The sequence below is a fragment of the Gigantopelta aegis genome, chromosome 11 (genome assembly GCF_016097555.1).
Source record: "Gigantopelta aegis isolate Gae_Host chromosome 11, Gae_host_genome, whole genome shotgun sequence".
NCBI classification, from domain to species: Eukaryota; Metazoa; Mollusca; class Gastropoda; order Neomphalida; family Peltospiridae; genus Gigantopelta; species Gigantopelta aegis.
Window position 1 is genome coordinate 18650256 of NC_054709.1, and position 20356 is coordinate 18670611.

The window sequence follows — 20356 nt, forward strand, 5'->3', positions numbered from 1 at the left end:
GCATTGCAATGTATTCGACCATTCCGAGTTCGACCCAGTGAGATTCTACAGTATTCTGGAGCCAAGTAACCGATTGTTTCATTGGAGCTAATTCATACTTTTTACTGTTTGCTTCGTTTTAATTTCAGGAAAGTAGGCAGGCAGATTAAGCCGATTCCCGAAAAGAAGGTTTCATCTCCGAAAAAACAAGTGAAATCCCGATCTCCATCACCCAGTGACGACGTGAGACATGGGGCGACAAGTCCACGCATGCACAAGACACAGGCGGCACCCAGGCTGGAGAGAGCGGACATACCGGCGAAACACTCAGCCAAATATCTCGACATTGAACTGCCACCGGAGAAGGAACCGGAGGTCATGCGGAGTCGATCGGGGTCGTCGTCCTCTTCTAGTTCTCGATCATCGTCAGCTGGTGAAGTGAGAGCTAGAGGGAGAAGTTCATCCTCGTCCTCTGAATCATCTCCGTCCAGCTCCTCGCAGTATTCTCCAGAGAGGAAGAAAAGAAGTCCTTCACGGTCTAGGAGTGGGGACAGGAAACAACTCGACTCCCACGCTGATGCAAAGAGAGTTCCAACAACGAGAGATCAGCGCATCAGTCCCAACAGATCCAGATCCGGTTCGCGTTTATCACCCAAAACGAGAACGTCACCTCAAAGGCGGGTGGTGTCTTCTGTAGAGAAAGGGAGATTACCTGAATTGTCACCACCGAGGCCGCCCAAATGGTCTCCTGTAAGGTCAAGGTCACCAAGGAGGTCTCCAGTAAGGTCAAGATTACCAAGGAGGTCTCCGGTAAGGTCACGGTCACCAAGGCGGTCTCCAGCAATGTCGCGGTTGCCAAGACGCCGATCACCAATACCACGACGACGGACGCCATCACCCAGACGAAGATCTCCCTTGCGGCGCCGTTCGCCACTGTCACCACGCCGACTGTCGCCACGCCGATCATCCCTGCATCGGAGATCGAGATCTAGGTCGAGAAGACGTCGCATGTCGGTGTCTCCACCAAAAAGACGGTCAAAATCGCCACGGAAATGGTCGCCACAGCGATTATCCCGTCGAAGATCGTTATCAAGGTAATTAAAAAAAAATTTGTCAAAGAAGTAATTACCACTAAATTGAATACAATCCTCATCAATTATTTCCCAACACCCGGGAGGTACACCTTGCCGATATGGTGGTACATAGCCCAGTGGTAAAACGCTCACTTGACACGTGGTGGGTCTGGGATCGATCCCCGTTGGTGAGCCCATCGGGCTATTTCTTGTTGCAGCCAGTGCACCACCAATGGTATATCAAAGGCCATGGTATGTGCTATCCTGTCAGTGGGATGGTGCATATGAAAGATTATAAGACTCTATCAAGTGTGGTCATGTGGGATAGAAAACGTACACCCTGGTGGTGAAAATTTCGACCATGAGACTGGGCAAGCCTCGTCCCAGGTCGAAATTTCCACCACCTCGGGTGTATTTTTTCTATCCCACATGACCGCATATGATGGAGTCTTTTTCTCTCATTCATTCGGTAAAATAAACCATTATTTTACACAGACAAAGATGGCTGAACAAGTAACTTTTTTATTTGACCATTTTGTCATAAATAAACTACACTATCGTATTTGCCGTGTTTGTTTCATGAAGGTTTGAATAACAAAATATTAATTTAAAACTGTGTCTAATGACCTCACGTCACCACCTCACATTAATATGACGTCATATATTACCAATGACGTCATGTTAAATGCAAGCGTGTGATATCCCATGTAAGATAGAAATTTCTTACATGGCTTTCTTTCATGGGATAGCTTTGTTCTATATACCCGAGGATGAGAGAAACTTTGCTATTAATACAGGCCATAGGATTCATGGGAAACACTTTTTCGGTTCCGTACCTTGTGATCATGGAAACCGATCGGAAACTGGTTTTAGGTTCTGTGAAACCAAGTCATGTGATTTTCAACATACTGTTGTGATTTTGACAGCTAAATAAAAAATAATAATTTAGGTCTACGTCATTTCCTCCTATAATGAAACTACAGGAAATAGTGGGGCCTATTCGATTGCCACCTTCAATACTCCAGCATATGCGTGATGTCGACTTTTGTCAACTTTGGTGACAGTAGTCAGAAGATTAAATATTTTGTACACAATTATATTTGAATTTAAATACTATTTCTTGACCGCTACATTTAAGAGATATATTGCAAGTAAACAGTGCCAGTGATTTTGGTTCAAATGCTTAAAGCATTTGATTTTAGCATATGTGGTAACTGATTCGGGTTTACCTGAACCAGAACACTGAGAAGTTCGGTTAACACAGCAAACCGAATCGGGTCTCGTGATTGTAGTGCGAAATCAAAAACATATTTCAAAAAAAAAAAGATACTGTAAATCATGAAATTAATGCGAGCAAGTAATAATTAATGCGAAAAATGCGGTGAACACATCGACGCAATAATAACTTGACGCATTTTGTTTAATCTCATTCCCAATACAGAAAATGTGCAGGATTTTACTATAAATAGTATAATACTTCTAAATAAAATAAAACTTTTATAATATAAAGATGAAACAATATACAATTTTTTTTTTTTTTTTAAACGTCTTTTTGTGAATACTTCAAGAATCTTTCTTCCCTTTCGATGTTGTCATTCTATTTTCACTTTCCTGGAATATCATAGCGGTTATATAATACAGTGATGTTCCAAATGTTTTGTTTTTAAAAAGCTCATTTTGCGATGTGAGTATTTTTCAAATTTTCTTACTTCTGGATTACTGTATACATTTAAACTGTTTTGAACATTTGTAAAATTATAATCAACAAATTTTATTACTAAATATATTCCTTTAAAAATGAAACAGTAGAAAATTATATAACCGTAACCAACAATCCGTGCGTATTTCTTCAAACCATTTGGCTCGATTCTATACATGGCATTTAATTTAGACTGGTCGCAAGTTGTCACTGTTGCAACATATCCCATTTGTTAACGTCTATTCCTGTGCTGCGCATCAAGTGTATAAAATCAGTCTAAAACATTTGTTAGAATAATACGTCTGCGTTCGCATGAAATATTGTGCCCTATAATAGTGACCCATTTACCTTTTATTCCTACTGGTGATTAATTAGAAGCAATCACCACACAAAAGTGCGAGGCATACCCTTAACAATAAGGTGTAGTTATACTAATTACACTACTTCCTGGTCGACCCACCTTGTGATTAGCTTCAGGTTATGTAGCAGCTGTGAAAACAACTACTGACTTCTATTAACATGAAAGATGAAGCCCAAACAATATAATAACAACACAACTTTTGTTTTTATGTGATGTGGACTTTTGCCCGACACATTAATAAAAATACGCATTTTTGTTCACTCATGTACGGATGCAATAATATCATGACGTATTAATTACATGATTTACAGTACATATGTTATTTTTGTTGAATACTTGTACTCGATATAATAATCATGGGAAACGAAATTGCAGTGATTTTACCGACACGCTACCAATATGGTGTACTCTGAAGGCCTGTAATGGAAAAATAAATATCAGAACATTTTACCAAATGTTTGACATCCAATAACCGATAATTAATAAATCAATGTGTACTAGTGGTGTCGTTAACTTTGCCGATAATAATAAGCTTTACGGTGGCTTTCCATATCAGTTTGTATGATTTTTATGTTCATCATTTGTGATGGATGACTTGTGTGTGATGGATGACTAATAGTCATCCATCACACACAAGTCATCTGTCACACACATATCCCACTCTGTACATTAAGTTTAGCAGGCAAGCATTATTTGCATTTGATTAATGACTGAATTTTTTTATTCCAGCCAGTGCACCATGACTGGTATATCAAAGGCTGTGGTGTGTTCTATATCCTGTCTGTGGGATGGTGCATATCAAAGATCCCATACCACTAATGGAAAAATGTAGCAGTTTTTCTCTCTAAGACTTTATGTCAGAATTACCAAATGTTCGACATCCAATAGACGATGTTTAATAAATCCATGTGCTCTAGTGGCGTCGTTATATAAAACAAACTTTACATTATGTCAGAATTACCAAATATTTGATGTCCAATAGCTGGTGATTAATAAGTCAATATACTTTAGTGTTGTCATTAAACAAAACAAATTTTAACTCTTAAGTTATAACTTTTAATTTTAATTAAAAAAACAAAACATTTCAGGAGCCGATCCAGAAACCGGTACTCACGAAAGTCTCCAAAGCGTGACCGAGGCAGACGGTAAGAAGGTTTTTATAATTGTAGATACCACATACATGTACCAGTGACAATAAATGTTTTAGGTTGATATTCACCAGTTTTAAAGTGACAGGATTTTCAATAATATTCATAAATTTAAAATAAAATAGACCTTATTGCAAATGGAAACCTTCCAAATGCCATCTCCTGATATTTGACAACTTGGCAAAACATTTCTTTTGTCTGATTTTAACTTTGTAATAAAGTTAACCTTAAAACAATAATTAACTACATTCCCCCCTCCTCCATCCCACAAACAACAATCCCCCCTCCATCCCACATATTGTTGCATGTCGCCTAGTAATGAATAATCTGACAAAGAGATATTTGATGATTGTTTTTCCTTCTTTCTTTTTTACAGTGGAAGAAGTCACAGTCGGTCACGGTCAAGGTCAGGTCGTCACTACAGCAGTAGTAGTCGGAGTCGCAGTAGAAGCAGGGGACATCGTCGTGCACGATCCACGTCATCGAGTTCTTGACATTTGTGAATGTTTTAAAAATTGTGGTCTTAGTTGAAAAAATATTTTTTAAATAATGGTACAAGTTGAAGCATATTTTTAAAAATAATACTTTGAGATGAAACATTTAAAAAGAATGGTCTGAGCTGAAAAATATTTTAAAAAGTAATGTTGATACTTGAATGATGTGTGAAGTCCACTCACATTTCGATAGCTGACAATCAAAACTAGCTTTGTTTAAAGTCATGGTTTACAGAAAAACAAGTTTTAATTCTTAAGAATTTCAGAAACTCCAAAATGTGTGCACTTTTATTACCATATAATGTTTCATCACTCCTATTACATTGTATGTCCTATCCGCAACCCCAGTAAAAATTACAAAACCACATTTTAAGAAAATTGTGAAATAATGGATGATTCATGTAACATGTTCTGGTTGTAGGCCCTCGGTTTGAACCTACAAGTATAACAGATGGAGAATCACCAAAAAGTTTTGTCCTGGTATGGAAGTAGTGAATTTTATGGATAAAAAATGAAAATGGGGTAAAAAATAGCAAATCTTTATGCTATTAAAAATAGAAATCTTTATCCCATAAACTTATTGCAGCAAAACAAAATATATAAATGTAAGTATAGAAAATGGGTAGTGGCAACAATAATAATAATAAAAAATCACAACCTTCTGCCTGCTAATGAATCAACTGTGAACAAATAGCATTTGAATTTGTCTGTTACCATACAAAATGCTTGATTTTGAAAACAAATGAAGAGTTTAGACGCCAAATGCGATATATAAATTTTTTTCATTTTCAGTAAAAGTGATTTTTTTAATTGGCGTATATCGCGTTTTGATTTTTTTTAAATGGGATTTACCCAATACAATTTCATAAGGATCAATCACGTTTTGCGGCAAATCAGCGGGCCTACGATTAGCCCTTACTGTCATACAATAATGGGTTTAACTAAAAACAAGAAAGAAAATGGTTTATATCGCGTTTTGTGCCTGAACTCTTCTAATAGTCTTGTGAAAAGTACTTTTTAAGTGCAAATTCCCACTGATAAATATTTATATTTCGTTGTCTCAACTTTACGGTCTCATAATTCTGAAATATGTCAGCTGGTATTGTGAACAGTTTTTACGTAAGAGGCACCAGTTTACCACAAACGTTGGAAATTGTTGGATACCATTTTAAATACTACCTAAAATACTGAGGTCAAGTGTTACCAACTGCTATAAAGGAACTCAAGTCTGGTATAAATACTTACAATTACTCCCGTCGATTATATTGATATACCAGTGTTTCTGTCAGAATGAAATTTTTGACTATGGCGCTATGGAATTGAATACAGCCACAGTCAACAGGGGGTATGGGGGCCTCCCCAAGAAACAAAATGGGTCAAGTTTAGGGTTGGGGCTAAGAAAATCATACAGTAAAATGATACGAGTAATTAATTTGTCAAAAGGTTAACTTTAAAAAAAAAAATCTACAAAAACATTTGGGTATAGCACCATACCTGTTTTACCCTCTGGCAGAAACCCTGTATCCTGATAACATATATCAGTTACAGACGCAGATGTGAAAATACACCAGACATGGCGTCTTTACCACACTCGCCAGACCCAGATCGTGATTCGGTGTGTTTTGAGCCTCAACCCCAGCCGATCCCAAAGTTTGAATATCATCATTATACCGATTCATTGATTGTTTAATGCATGCTATTCAAACATCTTTTTGTCCACATCTGCGAGCTTTACTCAAAATTATTCCTATGGAATACAAATCACCCGCCTGGACCTTATGAGAATGAAGAAAGGAAAATGTTTTATTTAACAACACACTCAACACTTTTTATTTACGGTCATATGGTGTCTGGCCTTGTGAGAAGAGTGATTTATGAGGAGAGTGATATGTTCAAACCTGGACTGTTAATAAATTTGTTGTAGCCTATAGGTTACTACATGTATAGTATTGGTTACTAGGTCTGGATTTGCAGTAACCATGGGCCTAGTGCACTAAACTCTCGCAACTTTATGATATCGCAGAGCAATGCTAAAAGACTTGCAAAGAGGATGCTTTGTTGTCTAGCAGAGCCTAAGAGACCTTGTGAATTAGGCCCCTGGACAATTGGCCAAATTTACGAAGGCTGTTAGTCTTAAAACGTTGGTAGTTACACATGTGTAAGACATAAACAGGCTTTGTAAATGTGGTCCATTATGTTTATTTTGATGCCCGAGTGTTAAACTTTAGCATTTAAGTCTCTTTGTTATCTTGTACTAGGCATACGCCCATTATACATCATGAGGAACTATATGTCATTATTCCAGCTCGCGAATCATGGGTCAGAACTTTTATCGGTTACATATGTCCATAGGCGTACAGGCTACTATTTTTTTGTGGGGGGTGGGAGGGGGGCAGGCTGGCTTTTGCCCAAATTAAATGAAAATGCCCCAATCTGCATAATAACATTTATTCATACTAGCATTACTGCCAAACAGCTATATAATTTTGAGAGTAGAATGAAGAAAATTCATGGTAAAAAGGTCTCAGATTAACACATTTTGCCCTACTGTCTCTATTGTTTTTGTCTGAATTTGAGGATTTGCCCCAACACTAGGCCTTGTATGCTAACACATATGTATATCTTGGTGTTTTTCCATTAACCATACATGCACTTCGTTTGTGATAACATTTTCGTTTGCATTGCATGGTTTTCACTATCTTCTCCTAAGGCAACTGCATTAATTAAAAAATAATAGGCCTACCAAGACAATATAGAATGTTTCTATTTATGTTTTATCAAATTTCGTATGGGGTTAAAAATTCTCACCAACATCATTTTAATTAAATTTACATCTCACAATATTTCATCTCGTGGAAATTATATGGGTCCTACTAAACCACCAAATGCACTGAAATTTATTAACAGAAAATTATAATGTTTAGTACGATCTGAAAATGTCAATGTTTAGTACGATCTGAAAATCGGCAACCTCCCATGTTTTTTGCATTCTAGTTGAAATTTCAAAACGAATGAATTTATTACACCCAAGAAATGCCACGTGACCTACTAATCGGTTAGTCTGACTACAGGTTATTTCAGGGGCTGTACTCAGTGCTGAACAAAACCACTGTGACAATCATCCATCTTAAAACGACATTCATTAGACCTACTTCACAGTATTTTACTCCATGTTAATTGTGGCATTCAGGTGATGGGTTTTTTCCCCCTTGGGTCTTGCTACTGACACTCTTGTCAAAGTTCAACCCGATTCAGTGGTGTCGTAGTTAAGCCATCGGACTACAGGCTGGTAGGTACAGGGTTCGCAGCCAGGTACCGGTTCCCACCCAGAGTGAGTTTTAACGGCTCAATGGGTAGGTGTAAGACCACTACACCCTCATCTCTCTCACTAACCACTAACCCAATGTCCTGGATGAACATCTCAGATAGCTGAGGTGTGTTCCCAGGACAGCGTTGCTTGAACCTTAATTGGATATAAGCATGAAATTAAGTTGAAATATATGAATGAAAGTTCATTACAGTTACGGTACTAAGGAGGATGCCACATAATAGGAGTGCCTCATATGGAAATAGCTGATTGCATATCAATCAATGAATCTTAATGCGGTCTTATATTAAAGGGACTTTCCTGAGTTTGCAGCCGTTGTAAGATGTTTGCGATATCGGAGCCTTGTTAGCAACTACTATTTGATACTAAATACATTTTCTTGTTTAAAATACCAGTGTCTGTATATTGAATGTGTTTGCAGTCGTATACTTGTAGTAATGTTCGTATAAAATGCTCATACTGGCAGTAGCTAGTGGAAATTTCCCTATTAGCTCAGTTGGTAGAGTGCTGGAATCTCGTACTGAGAGTCTGTGGTTCAAATCCTCTTAATTGATATTTTTGTAGCACTTTAAATTTAATTTGTGATATATATTTTTTGTACATACGAAATTATTACGAGGTAAAATCCGGTTTGGGCTACTACAAGCATTAGAACAACAACAAACACTTTGTAAATACGGACACTGATATTCTAAATAAGAAAATGTATTTAATTTGTATGTTACATCATCAAAAAGGCTCTGTTGGTTGGAAACATTTTTCAATGGTTGTAAACTCAGGACTGTCCCTTTAATGTGTGCGCTTCTCTATCCAGCTCCTGATGGGCATGTCAATCATCTCACCAATACTTTTCTTGATTGAACTCTATCAAAAGTATGCTTTTTACCTGATGTACAAAATACTTGTTCATGTTTTTACCAAGTAGGTGATGGTTGTAATATAATGAACAGCTGAAAGTTGTAAAAATGTGTTGTCCACCAAACATTTAATGTTAACAAGTTTAGTATAACAATTGTGTTAAGATTTTACATTTTGAAAGCTGTTGATCATTTTGTTATATTTAGAAGTAAACTTACTATGACATGTGTATAAGTGTGCACTGTTGTTCTCTGGTTTGTGGTGTCCTTAAACTAAGGATTCTACATTAATAGATAACTGCATTTGTATATCATGGGTATGTGCTATCCTGCCTATGAACAGGTTTTCTCAGATGATTAAGAGTCAGAATTACCAAATGTTTGACATTCAATAGCCGATAATTAGTATGTTAGTTTGCTCTAGTGGTGTCATTAAATAAAACAAACTTTAACTTTGCTTTGCGATTCATGAACCATTGTACAATGGATTTTTCTTTGTGATTCATGAATCATTGTACAATGGATGGTGTCCTTTAGGGCTTAAATTAGCATATAAAAGATCCCTTGCTACTAATGGAAAAACGTAGAGGGTTTCCTCTCTTAACACTATATGTCAAAAAGACCAAATGTTTGACATTCAATAGCCGATGATTAATATATCAATGTGCTCTAGCGGTGTCATTAAACAAAGCAAACAAACTTTAGGATTTAAATTAATGCAGATAATTTGTGAACATTGTAGATAATTTGTAAATTACTTTCATTTTATTTTATTAATACTGGATTGGATAAACATGTTCTTACACATCTGAAAGAATACATGAAATGTTGAACATAGCTGGTATAGCAGTGCAGAGGATTCTGATCACTTGCAGATAGTTTGTTTTGTTTAACGACACCACTAGAGCACTATTAACCATTGGCTATTGGATGTCAAACGTGGTTATTCTGACATATATAGTCTTGGGGATTTTTTATATGCACCATGCAACAGACAGGATAGCATATACCACAGCCTTTGATATACCAGTTGTGGCACACTGGCTGGAATGAGAAATAACCTAATGGGCCACATACGGGGATAGATCCTAGACCGATGGCACATCAGCACTTTCAGATAGATTCAAATGCCCCAGCCTGTGATGTATGCCGACTGGAGAACATAATTTTACAATTTGAAATTCTGATCTTAAAGACTACTTTAGTACAGAAGCAGTCCTTTTGCTTGGAAATTATGCACTGCTGATGTGGTGCTGTGCTCCACCTATGCTATGGTCTGTTATTTATGAAAAAAATCCAGTTTGATAAATAGTATATCAGCCACATATGTAGTACATACCATGTAGTATTGTTTATGCCTGCCCCCAACTTTTTTTTACATAATGCAATAATAAAATAAATGATAGATTTTCGTCCACTCCTGTTTCTTTATTAACTAATAAAACAAAATAGATTTTGCTAAGTGTGTGGTATTTCCAATATCCTACAAAAACAATATATATATACTAGTAATAAAAAAACAAAGTTTTAACCCCCATTTTACAAACAAACCCATCAAGGACAATTAATCACACCTCAGTCGAGTGCTCTACCACTGGACTGTTCTGGTCATAGACCACAATTAATTTCGCTATATGTTTCTATATAGCCTTAGTGGCTATAACATTTTTATTAATATCAGCAGGCCCGTGGATTTTTGTATATACCTTTGCCTGCCTGGGGGACACAGGCCCTGAAAAGGACAACCCCTGTTGTCCAGCTCTTTCTCCCAGCATGTTGGTTTAAACAAACACACCCTCTAAACCTGGTAGGACTACACCCATTTTACACAAACAGCACTACTTTTGCATGGGCCGGAAATACCACAAACAAGTCTTCAATGACACCAAGTTACACATGTTTACAAACTACATGCTCTCCCCTGTCACTTCAGTCAAATAGTTGCCACTTCTTAGCTGTCTGCTGTTTGACAAATTTCCGGATTTTGGACAACCAAATGGGAAGATAACTGTAATCTGAGGTCTTCTGCCCCTGATGAGGAGTCTTGAACAGTTCAGTATTTAGGTCATGTGCTCTGCAATGTGCCCCATTTACCACAGACAGAACAGTTCAACATTTTGAGCAAGTGCTTTACAACTATACTATATCCCACTCCTACTGCCCATGACAGAGAGTCCTGAACAGTTCAGCACCTCAATTGAGTGTTCTTCCAAGGCACGCCCTACAACCCACCCCCGCTGTCCTTGACAAAGAATTCTGAACAGTTCAGCACCTCATTTGAGAGTGCTCTACAACCCACCCCCACCCCCTGTCCTTGACAAAGAATTCTGAACAGCTCAGCACCTCAGTTTAGTGTTCTACAAAGGCACCCCCTATAACCCACCCCTGCCGCCACTTAAAAGAATTCTGAACAGTTCAACAACTGGCTGAGTGCTCTACCAAGGCCCTACAAGTTGCCACAGCTGCCCCTTACAAAGAATTCTGAACAGTTTAACAACTGGCTGAGTGCTCTACCAAGGCCCTACAAGTTGCCACATCTGCCCCTTACAAAGAATTCTGAATAGTTTAACAACTGGCTGAGTGCTCTACCAAGGCCCTACAAGTTGCCACATCTGCCCCTTACAAAGAATTCTGAACAGTTTAACAACTGGCTGAGTTCTCTACCAAGACCCTACAAGTTGCCACAGCTGCCCCTTACAAAGAATTCTGAACAGTTTAACAACTGGCTGAGTGCTCTACCAAGGCCTTAAAGTCGACACAGCTGACCGTGACATGGAGTTCTGATCAATTCAAGATGTTGGTCTGAATACCAAAACCTTTCCAGTTTCTTCTGCAACATATATGTCATTGGTATCACCAACTGCGATTGACATTGGCAGACTCAGACCATCTTTCTTTGTAAGTATATGCTGTATGATTTCTCCACTATGCGATACAATCCCAACCATTGGCAGCTTGTCCACAATTACAACACTGCCAAATCTGTCGCAAGCCATTCCCATTGGCTGCTTGAAGCCTAGCCTGTCGTTTGGGTTCGTCTGTTTCCCGCTCTTGAAAATGATGCTGCCATTTTGTCTGAGGCATACCACAGTTGGAACAGTGCAGTCAGAAATAACCAGATCTTTGTTGAGAAGGGTCAACAGGTACAGCGGGTTTGAGAACAGACCACATCCATTGGTGACCAATTTTAGGACTGTACCCTTGAGATCGATGAGCTCAATTGTACCAGGTTGAGGCCCGGGACAGGTACTGACTGCCAGAACGTCGGGTGACACGCCAGACACCCCCCAGTACTGTTTCTGTACGTGCACCGAAGACTGGAGGATCAGATTAGGCGTGACGGAAACCAGAATCAGAAGCTTCCTCTTTGGAATGGTTGCAACCATCGTGCTTCCTGTCAACACGCTCACTGCATGTGGACGCCCGTCTACTACCAGCTTGCTGTGGTGCTCCGTCTGGCCGTGCTGTGTGCAGAATGACTTCAGACAGCTGTTGCTGAAGTCGGTGACCACTATCACATCACCGGGTGCCACGGCAATGTCGCGGAGAGACGGTTTAGACTTGTCAGACTTCACCTTGGTGGATAGAGTTCTGAACATTACTGGCTTGGAGGTTAATGCTGCTAGAGATCCAGGCACTGGAACTGTTGGAGACGACGTGGCTCCAGGGGTGTTCTGGGAAGCTGGGGAGGTTGCTGGCTGAGATGAGGGTGAGGGGGGTGGTGTGGACGAGGATGACGACGTTGATGTTAACGATACTGGACGAAAGACCATATCTTGTTTGGATGCCACTGATTTGACCTCCCCTAGCTCTCCCGGTGTAGCCTTTGCAATAGTATTGTATAACGTCATATTGCGTACAAACTCGAGGGTGTGGACCTGCAATATATAATGGTAACTATATATGTACGTCCTTCATGGTTTTTCTGTCAATCTCCGTACACACACACACACACACACACACACACACGTCTCTCTCTCAAATGTCTGATTAACAAAAGAACATTTTGATAGGCTATGTGTCAGGAGGATCTACAAAAAAAATTGTGTGCTGTAGTGGTGGTGATGTCAGATAGATATATATATATATATATCTATGCTCTCACATACCCTTAATACACTGCACCAGCTTCGAATGTTAAAAGGTTGCTAAACCTTATTTAAAGGGACACACCCTAGTTACGGCTAGTTGTTAACCATTACGGCATTGTTTTTCGCTGTTAAACCCATTTTTTCACAAATAAAATTGCACTTTACTTACTGTTTATTATTTAGAATATACATTTCCATTCACCTGAAGTATTTTTTGGTAATCCTGGTTTTTGTAATACCACAAAATGCATTTTTCGTATTTCATAAATCGCACGCACGTCTGAGAAAAAACCGTTGAGCAGACAAGGTCTAATCTATTTTTAGAGGGGATATTTCCATTTCAATGTCACAGACGTTGGTATATCACGTGACCGTTATCATTTTGGTTCGGTTTGTTTTCTCGTGCACGGTTCACGCAATCAACATCCGATTTGTTGTTCATTTGTGAGATTTTTCTTCACAGTTCGTGAAATTTTTTAGTAACAATAAGTCTTACGATATCTGGAGAGGGGATACAACCAGGACAGAACAGTTGGAACATGTCCAGGAGAGGTGAAAGAAACGCACCCCAAGTCTGTGAAATTTGTCGTGACGTAGGCATTGTTGTGCTTCGAGCGACATCTACCGGTGACATCAAAATACTAACTTTCAAAATTATTTCAAGCAATTGGGACATGGGGATTCCCATGGTATTTATCGATATAAAACTTGCTTTTTCACTCCATTTGATAAAAACGTGATCTAAGTGTGTTAAGGTTTGTAGATTAACCAAATTATAATTTATTTTCGCTGGATGGAACTAGGGTGTGCGGCTTTAACATACCGAAAATGAAACAACAATCATAAAAATAAGAGTGTACCTGAATTTCGTTTGAGATCATGGATGGGACCTTCTGCTGGTATGCTCGCAATACCGGATACGCATCAACTAACCGGAAGTCGTCTCTTCCTCCGAGAACGTCTGTCACGGCAGATAACATTCCTGTCAGCTTTTTCGTGGAGATATCAGCTTCAGTCAAAACCTAAAATACAACTTCAGATAGAGTGTGATGGTAGCACTGTTAAGAAAGCATGTCACTTACGGATTTTCGATTACAATCCTAATGAAGAAGGAAAAGTTAAGGAACATTTATTAAGGACATCCATGGGCGGATACAGATGAGGGGTCACAGGCAGGCTTTCTGCTATATAATTCGAGTGTACTTAAAAACAAAAATATAATGGTAACTATATAATGCACGTCCTTGATTCTTTTCTCCTTTTCTGTATAACGCCCCCCTCTCTCTCTCTCTCTCTCTCTCTCTCTCTCTCTCTCTCTCTCTCTCTCTCTCTCTCTCTCTCTCTCTCTCTCTCTCTCTCTCTCTCTCTCTCTCTCTCTCTCTCTCTCTCTCTCTCTCTCTCTCTCTCTCTCTCTCTCTCTCTCTCTCCCTCCCTCCCTCCCTCTCTCTCCAAATTTTAAACAACAGTTATCTAAGTATATTCTTTTAAAAAATTATAAAAATGTATCGATTACTTTTCAAGATTGTAGGGCATGTAATTTTACCCTCTGTACCCTCTGGCAGAAACCCTGACAGGTGTTCCAAGACACCCACCCCCCACCCCCAATTTGAAATGGCTTTTTTTTTTAATTCATCATCCACAGTGTACAATACAAACTGCCGTGATACCACGCCTCTGAGCGTCTTTATTTTAAAGATCATGTCCCCGAACCCTCACACAATATGTATGCTAAAAAGTTTCTTTTGTTTAACGACACCACTAGAGAACATTGATTTATTAGTCATCGGCTATTGGATGTGAAACAATTCGTTATTTCGACATATAGTCTTAGAAAGGAAACCTGCTATAGTTTGCCATTAGTAGCAAGGGATCTTTTATATGCACCATCCCACAGGATAGCACATACCACGGCCTTTGATATACCAGTTGTGGTGCCCTGGCTGGAACAAGAAATAGCCCAATGGGTCCACCGACGGGGATCGATCCCAGACCGACCACGCATCAGGCGAGCGCTTTACCACTGGGCTACGTCTCGCCCCCTATGTGTATGCTATTAAAGAAATACGTACCCTTTCCTCTTCTTGCTTATGCGATGCAAATAACGTGTCTAGTTTGTTCACACATGCGTTTTCAGCGTCAATAATAAGTAACTGCAGTTTGGCACTGGCTTCTAAAATTTCACTTTTCCTTTCTTGATACTGCTCGGTTAGCTTGTCCAACTCCTGCTTCTGCTTGCTCTTCTTGGCCTCGGAGCGTGACAGATAACTCTCAATGAGGTTATTGATTCGCGAGAGTTGTCTTCTCTTCTCTTGCGCCGCTTGCGCCAACGTTATAACCTGACGACATGGCCTGTGGGACAAAGCGATGCAGGAAATGCACACCAGCTTGTCACAGTCCACACAGAAATGATCCCTTTCCTTCTGAGGATGCATTGCACAAACATGCCTAGCAACGCCGTCTGCAACTAAAGATGGCGTCAACAAACTGTCCCCTTCAGTCTTCACAACGTCACGAAGACCGCTTATCATGAAGTTTTTCCTGAACTGTTTAGCCCATGTTTCTCTGGGATTTTCTGGGTCGGGAATGGCTACGCTCTCCCTGCACGTAGGACAAGAAAACTTGGGACGGCTCAGCCCTGGCTGGCATGTAGAGTTGATATGATTTGAGAGACATTCTGCACAGAAGGTGTGGACGCACGGCAGTATTCGTGGATCGTTGAACGGTTCGAAGCAGATGGAGCACGTGAGGAAGTCCTCGTTGATGGAAGAAAGACTCGCCATGATTCCTGAAATGATTTGATTTAAAAACGATTTTATTGCCGTTAAAGGTGCAGACCCTAGTTTCAGCCTGTGAAAATGGACACTACATTTAGTTAAATCTCTACAAACCTGGACCTCGTTCCACGAAACGATCTTAGCGCTAAGGTCATCTTAAGTGTATACAGTCGTTATACACTTATGGTAATCTTAGGGCTGAGATCGCTTCGTGGAACACAGCCCTGGGGCCTAATTCACAAAGCTCTCTTAGGCTCTGCTAGACAACAACGCATCCTCTTTGCAAGTCTTTTTGCATTGTACTGCGATGTAGCAAAGTTGCGAGAGTTTAGTGAATAAATCCCTGCAACACATTTGTATACGGTTATAACAGAAAGAAGATAAAGTTTGTGACGTTTAAACGGGAAAATACCGTCCCCCAAAAATGGACTAGAACTTGTATCGATAACTATTGGGCCTACTTGAGTCTTCTCGGCCGTTTTTTAGAATTAAGACAAAATACATTTTGAGGTATTAACAAAACTTGGATTCTCAGAACCACTTCAGGTGCACGAAAGTGAATATTCTAAATAATAAAATGTAACTACATGTACTTCTAATTTAAATTATTAAACCGGCTTTAATAGTGAAAAATATGTCGTAGTGTTTAAAAGCTAGGGTCTCCCTTTGATTAGGGCCTCCACGAGTACTCGAGTACTCGGGCATGGGTCGAGTCTAGCAAGACTCGAGTCCGTTCACAGGACTCGAGTACCCGTACAAGGAATAAGATAGCATAACATTTTAACGTACCTATATGCAATTATGGTTCAAGCAGAACAGAACAGAACTTTATTTACTCTCAGGCCGTAAACCACGACATATGAGGTACATAATACAATTATACATATATTTTGACAAGATAGCAAACGTATAAGTATTTCACATAAATAAATAAATAATAAATAAATAAATAAACAAATACATACATATATTTATACATACATACATACATACATACATACATACAGGTATTTTAGCCGGGGGACTTAAAGGTATTCATAATAAATTTACAGAAAATTGACAATTTACGAAGGACACCGGTTTTTTTGCTGTTGAAGATATTATAAAATTTATATGTATTAGGTTTTGATTGACAATATTGTGGTAAGTAAATAATTCTGGGTTCTTTAAAAAATGGGCATTTAAGTATATAATGGAACTCGTCTCCGATGTCGTTACTGTTGCAGAGGGGACATATTCTATCATGTAGTGGTATTCGTGTCCATCTACCTGTTTCAATGGGGAGATTATGGTTTGAGAGTCTAAAACGTAATAATGGACACTAATGTTTTTTCACAAGTGATGGCACCATGCAAGGAAGAGCATTCTCATTTAATTATATTTTTTACGTCATTTTGCGATATGCTTGCAGCCGGTTACATTAATTACTGGGCTATGAGAATGTCTGCAATGCAATACAATGGCATAAATGTGGCATCCATGTTCAGCGCTGGAATTAAGATACATAATACTATTTTACTTTATTCCTTAGTCTCATTGTCTAGTGTAAAGTGTCGGGTACTCGGGTCCGGGTCGAGTTTGACCCTCGAGTACTCGAGTCCAATATTTTGGATTCGTGAAGGCCCTACTTTTGATGTGTCGCGACAAACGTATTCCTTAACATTTTTTTTTTTTTTTTGACATTTAACCATTAACCATTCAACTTTATGCCCATAAAATGTATAACCAAATAATTTAATTGAATAACGTTTGTGTTTAACGACACCACTAGAACATATTGATTTATTAATCATAAACTATTGCATGTCAGACATTTGGTAATTTTAACATATACAGTTAGTTTATTTTGTTTAACGACACCACTAGGGCACAGTCTTAGAGAAGATACCCGCAAAATAATCCTGTTAATAGCATGGGATATTTTATATGCGCCATCCCATATACAGGATAACACATACCACGGCCTTTGATGTACCAGTTGTGGTACACAGAATAGAACGAGAAATAGCCCAATAGGCCCATCAACGGGGATCGATCCCAGACCGACCGCGCATCAGTCGAGTAGAAAATACATTTCATATATAATTTAGGTCGTTCAACAGAGTCAGTGAGAGAGAAATTCGGTTTATGTAGTGACCTTACACACCACTCTTCTCAGCTATCTGAATCGTTAAAAGTTAGTGAGAGAGAAATCTAGCTCTTGGTGGGAGTCGGATGATACCAGGATGCGAACCCAGTACCTACCAGATTTAAGACTGATAGCTTAACCACTACACCACCGAGTCCAGTAACAGCAGCGGACACGGGGCAGACTCTTTTAACATTAACTCGCATGTTAAGGTTCAAGCACGCTGTCCTGGACACACCTCAGAGATAGAGAGAGAGAGAGAGAGAGAGAGAGAGAGAGAGAGAGAGAGAGAGACGGAGAGATAATACATGTATGTATGAATGCACACACACATATTCTACAGAAAAGGAAAGGAAAGGAATGTTTTATTTAACGACGCACCAGTCAATGTAGTGGCCTTACACCTACCCATTGAGTCGTAAAACTCGTTGTGGTCGGAAGCCGGTACTAGGAGGAGAACCCAGTACCTATGACAAATACCAGGCATAAGTCCGACCGTTTAACCACTACACCACCAATGTCGGTTTAACATTCTAGAGAACAGCTGTTTAACATTCCAGAGAACAGCTGTTTTACATTCAAGAGAACAACTGTTTAACATTCAAGAGAACAGCTGTTTAACATTCAAGTGAACAGCTGTTGAAGAAAAAAACTAATCAGGGGCGGGACGTAGCTCAGTCGTACAGCGCAAACCTGATGCGCGATCGATCTAGGATCGATCCCCGTCGGTGGGTCCATTGGGCTATTTCTTGTTCCAGCCAGTGCTCCACAGCTGGTGTAACAAAGGCCATGGTATGTACTATCTTGTCTGTGGAATAATGCATATAAAAGATCCCTTGCTGCCAATGGAAAAGAGTAGCCCATGAAGTGGCGAAAGCGGATTACCTCTCTCAATAGCTGTGTGGTCATTAACCATATGTCCAACGCCACATAACCGTAAATAAAGTGTGTTGAGTGCGTCGTTAAATAAAACATTTCCTTTCCTTTAAAAACAAATTAATAATAAGGCGTAGTAAAAAAAATGGTTTGGTTCCGGTTACCCGACCGTCCCTAGATAAGGTAAGAAAATAGGATTAAATACTTACCTTTTCTTCTGGGTTCGGCTTTTTAAATCTTTATCAATCTTTACATCACACTTGTGTCGTGGAAAAACGTCGCCAATACCGCGTAACCTCAACACCCTTGCAACACTTCCGAGGACACCCGTGATGGAAAACGAACGGACACTGCTGTGGGTTTTTACTGTTTCATGTAAGTGTAAGCTGAACCATCTATTAGTCAACACAGTGTTGTGAAATACTTCGCAGGATATTGGTAACCTCAACACTCTTGTATCACTGGCGACATTCGTGAAGGAAAGAGAACGGAAAGTTTTATTTGTCCACGTGTAACAGGAACTATAACATAGAAAATAATCTACCCTGTTTACATTCCAAACACTGGGTTACGCTCTAATAAATAATATACGAGTATTAGCCGTGACACCAGTTGTCGCCCTTCGTACAGACGTTTATAAAGGTTGTACTACTTGTACTATTTAGTTACTATACGCCAACAGTTAAACGAGTTGTGATCTGGACCGAAAAAAGACTTTAATATTAGTCTAGCTAGAGGTATGGCGTAATATCGCCAGGTTAAAGCAAAGAAAGAAATACAAGCGTCTGTGCAAAAAGGTTCCGAGGGTAGCAGGCGCGTGTGAAGGAGGGGTAGTGGGGGGGGGGGGGGGGGGGGGCGTGGGAAAGGGGGGGGGGGGGGGGAGGGGGGGGGGGTCCACACCCACTCGTGCTCATGCAATTTTGGAAAGAATTCGACCGCGCCCCCCCCCCCCCCCAAATATCGCTAACCCTAACCCTAATCCTGAATTGTATTTGGTGGATGGAACTAGCGAAACTCTTCCCGCAATTGTTTTATCCGAGGACTTTGACCCGACCCATCTCCCCAATAAGCGTCGCTTGCCACAGTCTAGACCCCCACCCCTATAAAACCCCTTCACACGGACATGGGTGGGTCTAGACAGGCATCAGTGGCGGATCCAGAAAATCCATTGGGGGGGGGGGGCAATGACATGAGGTGGAATGCCAAGGGAACTTTTGCAGTGACATGTGGTGGAATGCCAAGGGAACTTTTGCCCCTGCGGCCCCCCCCCCCCTAGATCCGCCTCTGGGCATGCTCCCGAGGGGAAAATATGTTTACAATAATCGCTTTAAGCAAGGGGTTTCGACTCCTGACCCCCCCCCCCCACCCCCCGGCAACGCGCCTGAAATGCTTTATAGGTGTTTAAAGACGCACTCAACACATTTTTATAACCAGCCTCAGTGTTGTTCTGGTTAAGCCAACGGACATAAGGCTGGAAGGTACTGGGTTCGCATCCCAGTACCGTCCCCAGCCAGAACGAGTTTTAACGACTCGACGGGTAGGTGTAAT

General features: G+C 39.9%; 2 protein-coding genes across 4 annotated transcripts in view; one reads left to right on the top strand and one right to left on the bottom strand.

Moving 5' to 3' along the window:
• LOC121385663 (serine/arginine repetitive matrix protein 2-like) overlaps positions 1 to 8134 on the top strand; it is a 53144-nt gene extending 45010 nt beyond the window's left edge. For both annotated transcript variants that reach the window (XM_041516426.1, XM_041516427.1), the window contains 3 exons: positions 129 to 1073; positions 4201 to 4257; positions 4637 to 8134. In XM_041516426.1, the coding sequence (XP_041372360.1) occupies positions 129 to 1073; positions 4201 to 4257; positions 4637 to 4754 (1120 nt within the window). In that variant the 3' untranslated portion in view covers positions 4755 to 8134. The remainder of the gene's footprint in view (positions 1 to 128; positions 1074 to 4200; positions 4258 to 4636) is intronic.
• A 2708-nt stretch (positions 8135 to 10842) lies between these two features.
• On the bottom strand, positions 10843 to 19282 carry LOC121385432 (E3 ubiquitin/ISG15 ligase TRIM25-like). 2 transcript variants are annotated; one of them, XM_041516108.1, is made up of 4 exons: positions 19018 to 19282; positions 15100 to 15815; positions 13891 to 14052; positions 10843 to 12817 (listed from the first exon to the last, which is right to left on the bottom strand). In XM_041516108.1, exons 2-4 carry the CDS (start codon positions 15808 to 15810, stop codon positions 11729 to 11731), a joined length of 1962 nt encoding a protein of 653 aa, XP_041372042.1. In that variant the 5' UTR covers positions 15811 to 15815; positions 19018 to 19282; the 3' UTR covers positions 10843 to 11728. The 2 variants fall into 2 exon arrangements, with proteins under 2 accessions (XP_041372042.1, XP_041372043.1); XM_041516109.1 differs by lacking the exon at positions 19018 to 19282 and having other exon boundaries at positions 15100 to 16416.
• Between the last annotated feature and the right edge of the window lie 1074 nt (positions 19283 to 20356).